We start from the raw sequence: 12,933 nt of genomic DNA, 5'->3' as shown, positions 1-12,933 counted from the left end.
GGGTTTGGTGCAAAAACATCTGCTTAATAGGAGCCTCCTGACGTGACCTAGACAATGTGGTTGCTTCATCCTTTTTTTCTTCTAAACGGTAACATCACAGAAAACACCTTGCTGATGCTGAAGTTGCTGAAGTCAAAGTAGTAATGACAGTGCAAAAGAGCTGAAAATAACAGTTAGTGGTACCAGTTTCTCCTCTGACACAGTGGGGTTACTCTGCAGTGCTTTTGGCCTTTCTTTGGGAAGGAATAGGCAAATAAATGCCGAGGGGGTGGCTCTTAGCAGGATGGGCTGTTCATGTTTCTGGTCCTTTCAGAATTATCCTCCTGTATATGTGAAGGAGAGACCTTGTAAATACAAAGCAGGGCCCTGAGAGTAGCAGCATCCCAGGTGTCAGGTAATGGTCAGGCTGTGGTACCTGGCCAGGGCTGATACTACATGTCTTGCAGGAGCAGTTATTTTTACATCTGTTCCTCTTGGGTACTTATTTTTCAAGAGAAAATCAACTCTCCTGCCTTAGTCACTGCTGGTGTTGTATCATGGACTAGCAGGCTGGCTTGCTGCTGGTACAGCACTGCAGAACCATCCATGGTTGCAGCTCTGCTGCCCGTGACACTTCTCAAAAGAGCTTTGTTTGTCGTGTTGTCCTATGCGTGTAACAAATGACCCACTTTTCACTCTGGGGAGCTGCTTTGCAGCTGCAGCATCAGGGAGACTCATGCTCTACATGCAGTACCAAGGTCCAGGAAAGGTCTGCTAGTGCCACCACTGCAAGAGAGCAGCATCAGCAGGAAGGTCTGTGTACTGCCATCAGTGGGTCCCCTTCTGCAGTACGTGGAGTACTTGTTCTTGTATCAGCTGAGCACAGTGACTAGGTTGTCAGAACTGCCCACGATAAATTGCAGGCAGTGGCTGCAGAGGTGCAAAGCACATGGTCAGATAAACAAGATTTACCTGGGGAGCACAAATGCCTGGCAGGCTGCTGACTCAGAGCTCCTCATTGTCTGAAGTCCTTGAGCAGCTTACCCATTACTTACTGCTGCATCTCACATGGTTTGTGTAGAGAAATCCTGAGTGTGGTGATGTGGATCCTTGATTTTTTCTTTCATGTGTGAGCTACAGTGGGATCAGTTGTGGCAACAGGGAGCTCCAGTTGCTGTTTGTTTTTCAGCTGTTCAGTAAATTTAAGACATTCCATTAAGCAGATGGCTGTGGGGGCATCTTTTAGATGCTGTACATAGGTGATGTATATTTAAAATTCAGAAGCAGATCCCCTTAAATGAGTCACCCTAGTCAGATGGAGGAACCTGTACTGTTATATTTTTTGTTAAAAACTGGATTTAGCTTTGACATGTTTCACATTTACTCTGGAGGCCAGTTTGTGTGGGCCAGGTTTTTTGAATGGCCGGCATGGCCAAGAGCACCTGCTCTTCACCACAAGGTCTGACAAGTCCCTTCTCTGCCACCCTAGGCAGTCTGGAGGCGGGAGAGCTGGCAGGTTCACAAACCTGGCTGTCTTGTAATACAGAAATCCTTCCAAATACACCTTTTGGTGAAAGAGCTGATGCTGTGGCACAAACTCAGGACTTGCCTAGTAGCAAACTCAAAATTAATACTGTGCTAGATTAAAAAAGAGAAAGAGGAAACAACAAAAAAACCCCAAAAGTATGGTTTTGTGGGTGCACATAGTGAGTCTGATGGATTTAAAGCAAGCTTAAGACCTGTTTACCTTCATTTACTCCGTTAAGCTAAAGAGGACAGGCATGTGAGTGGGAAACATTCTGGTAGTGGTAACTACAGCCCCTCCTATATGCCTTCCCCCATACCTAAAAGCATTTTATCTGCACCTATCACACTCTGCACATCTGTGTTATCACTCCAGTGGGACCAGAGCACCAAACCCAGTCATTTGGGGAGCTATCCCATGAATTTCAGCATGTTATCGGTCCCGAGAGTATCCTTCTTGTAAAATATCTCATTCTGGCTGAAACCAAACATCAGAAATTCACATCTAAGTGAACAACAATTCTCTCTTTAGCAAAACAGTGTCTATTCAAGAAGGAAAGTCTCATGTTCAGGTTTGCTCACTGAGGAACAGGGTGCCAGCCTTGGGTGAATGTGCCTGAAGGCATTGCTCCTGGCCTTGTTCCATGTTAGTGGATCCATAGGTGTCTGCAGCAGAAGGGTCGTGTGTCCTTTCAGACTCCACAGCCCCACTCGCTCTCCCGATCAGCGGTACACGCAGCTATCCCAACCAGGGGAAAAGCCAGAGAGCCAGCACCTTAGTTCTTAAACTGGGACATTTAAGGAGCCATGTTTGAACTACTTTATCACCCAGACACTATCCCAGGAAGGGCTTCTAAAGCACTAAGAAGATGGGAGAAAAGACAATTAAAATCTTATGGTTGCTTTTCTTGAGGTTTTCCCCTCAGACCCTTCAACAGAGCAAACAGCACCACTGGGTTCCCAGCAGCAGTCAGGAGCACACCTTGACGGCAGCAAAGAGGTGTATTAAGGTATTTTCTCTTCTTTAGATGAAAAGCCCTGCTTTTGGATTCAAGAAAAAAAAAAAAAAAAGTATTAATCCTGCTAAGTAGATTGAAAGGGAATCCAGATTAAACAAATCATTAAATCATTCTAGAATGTTATCCACCTGTTCTGGCCTGTAATTTATTTTCAGATGAACAGTAGGTAAAGGAAACAAACAAACAAACAAACCCAACAAAGGCAATACAATGGCAAAAATTATTTTTCCTAACAGATGCTTTGATCCTGAAATGACACCTGGCCTGGAGAGCGGCTTGTGCAGCTTTTGAGATAATTCTGAACCAATTGCTCCAATCCATTGCTTCATAACCCCAATAGCCACATCATACTAAAACTTGTGCTGTAGCCACCTTTGATGAGGCATCTCCAAGGCTTTTGCTGCTGCAAGGCCAATAAAAATCATCCCTTTAATGTGGGATGAGAAACCTGCAGGGGACAGGACATCTGTCTGAGAGGACAGTCAAGGACCAGCCAGCTGGGGTGAGAGTTCCCAATCCATTTCAGTGTCACAGCCACTCTTCTCTCATGTTGGTATGGGAATAAAGGAAGGTTTCCTCTGTCCTATGCTTCTGAAAGGAGGGCTGTACTTCAAAAGACTGGGAGGCTGCTTGTGTTGTCCAGAGCTTCTCATGATTGCTGAAGGGTTCTTGGTGTTCTCTAGCAGAACCTGCATGTTTAGTGCTGCCCATATTGGCTGGGAGTGGGAGGGAGGTGAAGTGTTGCTAGCACGTGACCAAGGACCAGAGGTGGGAGAACAGGAGCAATGCTGGAAGTGTAGGGAAAACAGAGAAAGATCGTTATTGTCCAGCTCTTCCACACCTTCTCTCTGGCCAACTGCAGCTGAAGGCAGTCACAGTCTGAGACCTTTATTTCATGTCTCTCAGGTGTATATTTAAACAGATTTTGCCAGCTAACTTGGTGACCAGTTTTCAAATGAGTTCCCCATTTGTTGAGCGGAGCAATTCCTCCCGTTTGGGGAGGGAAGAGGGGGCAGAAACCCTCAGCGAAAGTGTGCGTGTGTTGGGAGGCGGGCTGGGGTTGCCCGTTACCTCTGCCCTCCGCGTTCCGGGGCTGCTTCGCTCCTCCGTAAATCAGGCTGACAAATGCTAGCCCCGGGAGGCTGATTGCCGGCACCAGCCCGTCTCCGCGTTCACCTGGGGGCCGGGCACCGGGGCCGCTGCCCCCGCCGGGAGCGGGGCCGGGCGCGGGGGTCACCGCGGGGGCGCAGGAAGGGCTGGGGGTGGCCGGGGGAGCCGCGCCGTCTCGGCAGCACAAAGCCGTCTTTTCATCGCGGCCTCCTGCCCCCGCCGAGCCCGTAATTGTCTTTGACAAAACTTCATTAGCGAGCGCGGCGGCGGCTGCGGCGGCCCCGCGGTCGCGCCGCCTTTGAGCGGGCGCAGTGGAGTGTGCGCGGCCCCGCCGCTGCCGCTCGGGGCCATTAGCCCGGCAACTTTGTTTTAGAAACTTCCCACCCCAGCGGGGGACGCGTCAATCAGCCGCTCCCGCCTGTCCCCCCCTCCCCGCTCCTCCCGTCCCCCTCCTTTCCCCGCGGCTGCTAATTGGGGGGCGATGCGGGTCTGGCGCTGCCGGTGCCAGGCGCGTCCCAGTGGGCTGCGGAAACGGGATAGACCCGGCTCTTCATAACTAAATGGGGTGGCTTTGGGGGTTCTGCTCTCCGCCCGCTTCTTGGCTCCGCCGCAGTGATGCGAGTGCACCTTGCGCTCCTGGCTTCTGCCTCGCCCGGGCGGGCTGAGGACCAAGGGTGCTGGGGCCTGCGCCAAGCATGGCCAGGGAGCTCGGCGCTGCCCCCGCCCCATCTCTCCCACCGCCCCGGACCAGCAGGCTCCGGGCTGCCCATCAAGCGGTACCCTACAGAACCTGGCTGCCCCTTCGCCGGCCGGCACCCCGGATTCACTACTTCAGCGGTATAAAAAAGCCCTGCTCGTAGCAAAGCCCAACCAGAAGATTATTTAAATATGTTTATGATGGCATTGGAGGCACTGAATGCGGTCCTGTGACACCCGGGCGAGCCCATTATTTATAGTTCTGTGCCTGGGTGCTCGCAGGCTCCGCTCCCAGTATTCTCAATCAATCCCTGCTCTGGTTTTTAATCAAAACAGTATTCGGAATATGATTCCCGGAGATTATATTTTGAGAGATTTGCGATGCATATCTTGCTGGCGTGACAGATTGCAGGGGAGTCCAGGGCGGGCGGGATAATCTACATCTCGTTCGCTTGACCTTTAATAAAAGGGGAGTAAAAGTAATAAAAAAAAAGTCGAAAGACTCCCTGGAGGTTATCTTCATGCCTGCCTTAAAAAGACCCCAAAGCCTCCACTCGACTCATTAACCACCCCCGAGGGCTTCGCGGCTTCTTGGAGCGCTCCCTTGGAGGCCGGCAGGGACCGGGGCCGCGGGATAGAGCCAGCAGCTCGGGGGAGCTCCGGGCCGCGGGGACAGTGCAGGTTTCGTCCCCTGTGGACAGTCCCGGAGGCTGATGCAGGGGACCTTCTTCCAAACCTGCCGGGCAAACTGCGCCGGAGGGAGCTGAGTCTGCCCCCTGCGCACCCCTGTCCCCCTGCGGACGGACACGGCGGGGAGCGAGGCCTGGCCCGGCCGCTGCGGACACGCGTGGGGAACCTGCACTTTGTTCTCAGGGCAGATAATACCTGTCCCCTCCGGCTGGAGAGGAGGGGCGGAGAAGTCGCCTCGCAAGAACCTTTCGAAAGTGCCTAATACTCTTTATTACAAGCCGTAATCCTTCAAATCTGCCTTGAAATAATGTTTATCTTTTCGCAGCTTAATTTCCCCTACTCTAAGCTGCGGGTCACTGCAACAGACTGCGGCTTCTGCTCCGCAGGAGCGCGGGAAAGCCCCGTGGGCAGGTGGCTGCAGCCCGGCTCCTGGTGGGACCTGCCCCGCTCCCGGCAGCTCCGTTACCTGCTGGCCCTTCTGTACACTTAGCACCTCCAGCCCTTTCCCGCCCTGACCCCTACAAAGCCCGACAAAGTTTTGCCTTCTTTGACAGGTACCCCGCAGCCTCGAGCTGCTCCGCCCCAAAGCCGAGGGCAGGTCCCACCGTCTCCCCCCACCTTGACCTGCACCTTCTCCTTTCCCCTACAAGCTGCTTCCCTGGTCGAAAATCCAGAAGACTCCCATTTATGCAGCCCCACTAGTCTTGGGAGGCTTTGGTAAACATATAGAAGTCTACTCGATATTCAAAATTGATTTCCCTGATTTATTAAGGCAGAATTCATTGGACTCTATTGACCACAAATGACTTAATGTATATGTTGACCCTGGTGTACTTGGAAATAGCAGGTATTAGGTTGATCTATAGATGACCTCTTAATTACCAGTTACTAATTTAAATTATTGCCAGTGCTTCTAGAGACAGGAACAAAGAAACATTCTTTCCTCATCCCTGCTTGGTTTATTAGTCCGAACACGAAGTGTTTGATGACACTTTTAATTAAACAGAAATAAAGCAGAGATACGGTTTCCCTTTCTCGTCTGCCCTGTAAAGTGCAGCACTGCTCTTTTCACTGACCGACGGTGGTGACCTACTAATAACGTCCTACTTTGCCGCCTGGTCACCACCCCCTGCCCGGGGGTGCCCCGGGGCCGGCGGCGGGTGCCCGGAACAGGCCCGGGGGTCGCTCCGCGCTGGCTGCGCCGGCTCCTGGCTGAAGAGCTGCCGGGGTCACAAGACGGCTTCGTGGCGTTCAGCTCATCTGTGTTAATTAGAGACTCTGAAAAATACTTTCAGCAGTGTTCTGTGTACAGCGACGGGAAATAAACAGCCTGGCATAACCCGCGCCGTTCCTCCGCCAGCTCGGGAGGGCGCGGAGCAACCGCACATAAATGCACCTTTGCGGGGCAGGGCACAGGGTGGAGGAAGCAGGTTTGGGAGGAAAAGAAAAAACCAAACCACGACGTAGGGACCAAAAAAAAAAGAGAAAATACTCGGGTTTTTTTGAGAAAACCGTTGATGGGTGTTGAACAAACATCAAGAGGGCGGCGAGGGGAAGCCGGTCGTGCGAGCGCGGCTGCTCCGCCCGTCTCGGTCCCCATGTGAGCAGCACGTTGTGCCGCGGGACGTTTCCCCGGCGAGGGCAGGGAAGGACGAGCCGCGGGCGATGCCTGCGGGGCATGGAAGTAATAGCCGGCCAGGAGAGAGGTTTCTTTCGTTGTTTCAAGCCGAGAGCCTCGCTGCAGCCGAAGCTACCGTCGCCAGCGCTTGGGCGGCCCTGCGGGAGGGAGAAGCGGTGATGAGCGTTTCCCAGGTGGGCTCCGGTGCCTTCTGGGCCCCACCGCCCCTCCACGGGACTGCGCCCGGGACCAGGGAGTGCTGTCCCGCCCGAAAGGGGGCTACGGGAGCGGGGCAGGCCGGGGCCACTTCGATGTTCTCGGGCCAGACAAGTGCTTCGTGCGAGGTGGGCCCCGGCAGCCGGCCCATCACCTACCTCACCTCCGCAGCACTGGCCGGAACGCCGTCCGTAGCCTGTCCAGGCAGGTTCCGCCAGGCTCGGCGCCTCCCGGGCCGCCCTTGTCGCCCCTCCCGGAGCCTGCACAGACACAAGCGGCTCGCGGTGGGCCTGGCCCGGCTCCGCTGCCCTCCCCTGCCCGCTCGCTTCGAGCGGGGAAGTTTCGGCCGCAGCCTGCCCTACACCTGGGCACGCCTTAACCCCGCAGCCGTGCGGGACCCGGCAGGGGGGAGTGTGAGGGCGAAGGCGGGGTCACGCCGCGCCTTGTGTCCCGTCCCGGATCGCGATCCCCCCCGTCCCCGCGGCCCCGCCGCCGCGGGTACCTTCGCCCGCCGCCGCATACTGGCACGGCTCCCCCAGCCCGCGGTGGGACGAGCAGCTCCGCGGGAGCGGCTGCAGGTTGAAAGCGGAGGTCCGGAAGGCCTTGGAGGGCAGGGGCAGCTCTCCCGCCGCACAGCCGCCGCCCTCCGCGCCGCGGCCCTCGGGGCTGCCCCTGCGCGCCGCGCTGGCCCCGGCGGTGCGCGCCAGCGACCAGATGCGCGGCTTCTCCGCTGGCGCGTAGAGCGGTTGCGGGCCGGGCAAGGCGGCGGGGGCGAAGTCCGCAGCGGGGCCCTTGGCGCAGGGAAAAGCGCGGAAGGGGCCGGGTAGAGTGCAGTCGTTCCGCGAGCCCTCGGGCAGCGCCGCGCCGAGGCTGTGGGCTTCCTGCAGGGAGCTGGCCCGGCCCTTCTCCGGCTTCCCCGCCTCCTCTTCCTCCTCCTCCTCCTCTAGGTCGTCCAGGTCGCTGAACCGCAGCTCCTTGTCCTCCTTGCAGCTCTTCTGCTCTGCTTGGACGCACAGTGAGGCGGAGGGACGGCTGGGCGTTAGTGCGGGTGCGGGGAAGTTGGGGGGGCCTCGAAATTGGCTGACACTTCCAGCTACTTCGAGGCGCCCGTCCTGCCTCTCCCGCCTACCTCTGCCTTCGCTCTCCGTGCCGTATTCTTCCTCTTCCCGCGGGTTTTCTTCTTTCCTTTCATCCCCCGCTTTGTTCTTGGGAGACCAGGTCATTTTGTTTTCTTTCTTGAGCCTCCGTCTGGCGTTAGCAAACCAAGTGGACACTTGCGTCAGGGTCATTTTGGTGATGATGGCCAGCATGATTTTCTCTCCTTTGGTGGGGTAGGGGTTTTTGCGATGCTCGTACAACCAGGTCTTGAGGGTGCTCGTCGTCTCTCGCGTTGCATTTTTGCGTCTGGCCGAACCACTGAAATCCACCGTCCCGTACCTGCTGGGAGATGGTTAGGAGAGGGGAGGCCGGCGGGATCCCCCCGGCCTGGCCCCGCCGCAGGCCGGTGTGGACCTGCCCATCTGCCTGCCTGTCCCTGCCCGGCTGCCATCGCTGCCGAAGTTTGATTTTAGCTGACTGGTGCTCCCGGGGCGCCTCGTTTTTCTTGTACAACGTTTGTCAGGTCAGAGCCCCCCCCCGCCCTCGCCGTTTGATGTCGGCCTCCGCCTCGCAGGGGGATGCTAATGCTGCCGGGCGCTGATCAAAGGGATTTTACCTGTCGTACTGGTACTGCCCCAAGGAATGATCGTAGGAGTAGTAGGCAGCGGGCTGCGCGATTCCCGAGTGCAGCGTGCCGGCGCCGTCCTTGATTTCATACTGCGGGTTCTGCAGAGGAAGCAGCAGCTTTTGGCGTTGAGCAGAGGGGGAGACCCGCCACCCCCCCTCTGCCCCCCGCCGCCCCGGGTCCCCGCGGCAGCCAAGTCTCATCCTTTTCCCCCACCCTAGCCCGACGGGACGGCGTTGGTTCCGCGTCCTTCGGCTGCCCCCCGCCCCGACACCTATTGCTAGCCACGAAGTTTGCCGCATAATGCACCCCTCTGTCACCTCCTCCGGTGCGCTGCCCGGGCGGGCGCACTCACCAGCGCAGTGTAGAGTGCGGCGGGCTCGGCGCTGTAGGGCAGGTAGTTGCCGTAGCCCTGGCCGGCGGCGTACGGGGCTCCGTACATGCCCAGCGCCGCATTGAGCTCGGCGCGGCCGGGCGCCAGCAGCCGGCTCTCGTACGGGGCGCAGCAGAGGGATGCGGCCGGCGCCGAGGAGGCATCCGGCACGGAGCGGGGGGCAGCCTCGCAGCAGGTCGTGCTGGGGCTGGCGGACACGAAAAACTGCGAAGAAGAGAGGAGAGAGCGGGACGGCGCCGAGTCACTGTCGAGGCAGCTCCATTGGGGGGAATTTAGAAGCGTGTGAGCGTATAGGGGTGTGCAGGGAGGCGCGGGGGGCTGGGGAGGAGAGGTGAGGAGGAGGATGGGGAGCCCGGGTTGAAGAAACTAGTTATAGAAACCGGAAAATAAACGGAATGAGAAGCAGGAGCCCTTGGGAAGGGGGCATGATTAATCAAGCAGATAAAACTTTAAGGAAATAATTGCTCTTGAAAATGCCAAAAGATCCGTACTGCTCCTTCCTTCCCGCCTCCGCTCGGTCCGTTTGCCTTGATTTAAAGGCAAGAAGTTGCGATTATAGTTAATTTGATAATAGACAAAGCAGTAAATATGTCAGCTAACGCAATCGAAGGCATTTGATTTCAATAAGTTCAAGGGGACAGCTAACATCCCAAGTGAGGGAAGCACATCTTGCAGTGATTACAGTGTGTAAATAATTCTACCCAAATAAATCGTGACTCGAAGTACGCTATAGCGACGACTTAGTTAATATAGGGTGCCTTGGTGTTGGTGGGGGTGTCCTTCGGAATCGTATGGGGGAAAAAAAAAAACACTCCCGACAGATCCTAATAAAACACAGGAAAAGGACCGACCCGGGGAGGAAGGGTGGGGAAAACGGCAGAGCCTGGTTCCACAGGAACGCTAGTGAGACCCCGAGCTCTCCGAGCCTCGGTGCCCCTGCCCGCACACCCTCCGCGGGTGCCCGGGCAGCGGCGGGGGCAGCGCCCGGCTCAGTGCGGCCACTCCGCGGGCTTGGAAATCGGTCGCAGCCGGGATTTATGTATTTATTTGTTTGTTGCACTTAAAACTGAACGGTGGAAAGGGGGAGGAGGGGGAATTACCGGTTTCCTAAACGCCTTTGCTGTGCACGCTTAAGAGTTATTTGTTTAAGCCTAACACAACACAAACGAGACAAACACACACGCACGTTTTTTAAAAAAAGGCTCCAGATGTGCCCTTTTAAAAAAAGACTCTAAGTAAGGGAAAGGGAAGAAAAAAAGGGAGGGGGAACAAGACATCTGGACAGCAGCAGCAGAATCTGAACAAAAGTGAGTGCTGCTCACTCGCCTTACCTGTGAACTGGTGCTGTAGGGGTATCCGAACTGAGAGAAGGACATAGTCGCTCCTTACTTTTGGACCATAGGCAATATTTTCCCCCCAAGATCGATTGTAACTAAACCCTGCTTCAAGATGCACCTCCTCACACACACATTTCCACGTATGGCTTTTTTTGTATCAATTATAGATGATTGCACTTAAGAAAAGCATCCAGACATCTGAGGCGGGGGTGTTGGTGCCTGGATTAAAAAAATAGATTACCCGCCACTCCCCATCGCTCTTAATAAATATGTTTGTATAGAGAGAGTTTAAAAAGCCACCCCACATGTATAGAGAGTTTAAGTGCAAAGGGGCTTTTTCAAAGGGGGGGGTGGGGGGTGGAAATCACGTAGGGCTGGCAAGATACGGAGCTTGCTTGTTGTATTATTTTCTGCTCTATAGGTCTTTAGCGTTCATCGGTGGGCGAGGAGCGGGGTGACGTCACGGCCCTGCCGGCAGGAGCAGGCAGGAGCAGGCAGCGGCGGGCAGGAGCAGGCAGCGCAGCGCGCCCGCTCGCAGCGCTTGTTTCGTCTTGTTTTAACGTTGTGCTGGGATGCACGTCAAAGGCAGGGACCGGAGATGCGTTGCGGTTGGTCTGTCTCCCATTCCCTCTCTTTTTTAAACGATCCAAATTTGATTTGGAGGGGGGTGAAAAATTAAAAAAAGAAGGAAATCACGGCACCCACCGTTGTGCTCTCCCGCCCCCCCGGAGAGCGTGACCTTACATCTGCAGGACGAAGAGCGGAGGGCAAGGGACAGTGGCGATGCCCGACGCACCCGGGGCCGGCGCAGCCCCGGCCCTTCCCGCTGCCCCCGGCTCACACCCTCGGAGCCAGGCTCTGCTATTCATCACGGCACCACTTTTGCAAGCCAGCCCATTAGTTGTGCTCTTCCCCCTCTCTGCCTTGACTCCTTTGCCCTTCGCGGCGGCCTAGAGCTGCGGGAGCGGGGTCAGACCTCGCCCCGCACGGCGTGCTCTGCCGGCCCGGGAGGAGCACGGCTGGGAGCGGGACAGGGAGCCGGCCGGAGGGCAGCCCGCCTCACCGGCAGTCCGAACACGCTTTCCCTAATGAGTGCTGAGCGGGGCATCCGTTCTTCCCTCTTGGTCCCGAAATGGTCCCACCAGGAGAAAGGGGGGTGAGGGGGGCAAGGCGGGGCTGTGGCAGGTCAGTGAGGAGGTGATGGATGGCTGCCTGCAGCCCGGCCAGCCCATTACCGCTGCACCGTAATTGCATCAATTAACAAATGGAAATGCCCTTGTTTAACCAGCGACTTACATATTGCGAATTTGCCTTTGAGGCGAGATCCCTAGGAGGTAAATGGGAATTCCCACCCCCGCCCCTCCTTGCGGCGGGGGCTGCCGCGAAGCTCCCGGGCCCGGCCGGGCGCGCTGTCCTGCCGATGGCAGTTCAAAAAGAAGAAGAAGAAAAAAAAGTCGTCGCAACAAACCAAAGCCAAACTTTCCTCGGCGGCACTTGCCCCGGGCAGGCCGGGACCGTGCCCGGCAGCGGGCGGGCGGGGGCCGCCTCCTGACCCGCAGCCGTGCCCGTGTCCGTCCGCAGGAGCGGCCCCGCTCCCGCAGCCTCCCGCAGCCTCCCGCAGCCTCCCGCAGCCTCCCGCAGCCTCCCGCAGCCTCCCGCTCCCCGACGGGTGGCGCTGCCGAGCCGCGAGCGGTGCCCGGCCCGGCCCGGAGCTGCTCGGCCCGGAGCTGCCCCCGCGCTGCGGTCCAGCCAGCGGGCACAGCCGCCGCCGGCCGGGGCGATCGGCCCCGGCTCAGCCCGGGCGGAGGGCAGCTCGGGTGTCGCGGCCCTTGCCGGGGCAAGGCGTTCGCTGGGCTTCTCCCCGGTGCCGGGCCCTCCGCCAGGGCTGTCTGCGCCGTCGGGGCAGCAGAGCGCCCGGCCGCTTGCCCGGGGAGCTGGGGCGAGAGGGGAGCGCAGCCGTAGAGCCGGGCTGGTCCTGCCGGGGTGAGCGGGCTGGCCCGGAGCTCAGGGGCTGATGTTGCAGCCCGCCAGCACCGCACGCAGCCCGGAGAGGGACAGCGCACAGGCGGTGTAAAACCGAGCCGTTTCTGTTGTTAACGGAGGCAATAACTTCAGAAAATTCATTAAAGAACACCTTTGGGTAACATTACTGCTAATTATTTAATTGCAGGAATCCCTATGGGGAAAATTATGCTAATTATAAAGTAATAAAATCCCTTGTTTTAAAGCACTTAATTCAGCAAAATTTAGTCTTTTCACCAGAACATTTCTGATGTTATTTGCTGGAAGACACAACAAGAGTAGCTGGATGCTCATCCTGCCTGCGCTCAGAACCCAGGGGAGCTGTCGCTGGCACTGTGGGTGCAGGCAGGTTGCAGGCGGGGCTCTCCCTGTCCTCGCCGATTTGACAAGCACAGCGGCTGCCGAAACCGGGGCAAAATTCACTGCACAAAAGCACTTTTATAACGGACACAATGTAGATCAGTGCAAACATTGTGTTTGTCAGTCTTTGTCGTGCGCAATCAACGTGAAAGCACATCTATTACCTGTCAGGTACGTTGTAGCTGAATCCAGATTTGAGAGATGGCGTTTTGCAACCCAGTTCTCTCTGCTTGCAGCTCTCTGCC

At 56.7% G+C, this 12,933-nt stretch overlaps 1 protein-coding gene across 1 annotated transcript; it reads right to left on the bottom strand.

Moving 5' to 3' along the window:
- Positions 1–7,283: 7,283 nt before the first annotated feature.
- Positions 7,284–10,345, bottom strand: IRX6 (iroquois homeobox 6). Its single transcript, XM_051629788.1, has 5 exons — positions 10,301–10,345; positions 8,931–9,173; positions 8,567–8,676; positions 7,982–8,289; positions 7,284–7,855 (listed from the first exon to the last, which is right to left on the bottom strand). The coding sequence occupies exons 1-5, from the start codon at positions 10,343–10,345 to the stop codon at positions 7,284–7,286; spliced, it is 1,278 nt and encodes a 425-aa protein (XP_051485748.1).
- Between the last annotated feature and the right edge of the window lie 2,588 nt (positions 10,346–12,933).

This window comes from Apus apus, chromosome 11 (genome assembly GCF_020740795.1).
Source record: "Apus apus isolate bApuApu2 chromosome 11, bApuApu2.pri.cur, whole genome shotgun sequence".
Lineage (NCBI taxonomy): Eukaryota > Metazoa > Chordata > Aves > Apodiformes > Apodidae > Apus > Apus apus.
The sequence above is the reverse complement of the archived record's forward strand: the minus strand, read 5'-3'. Positions and strand labels throughout refer to the sequence as shown.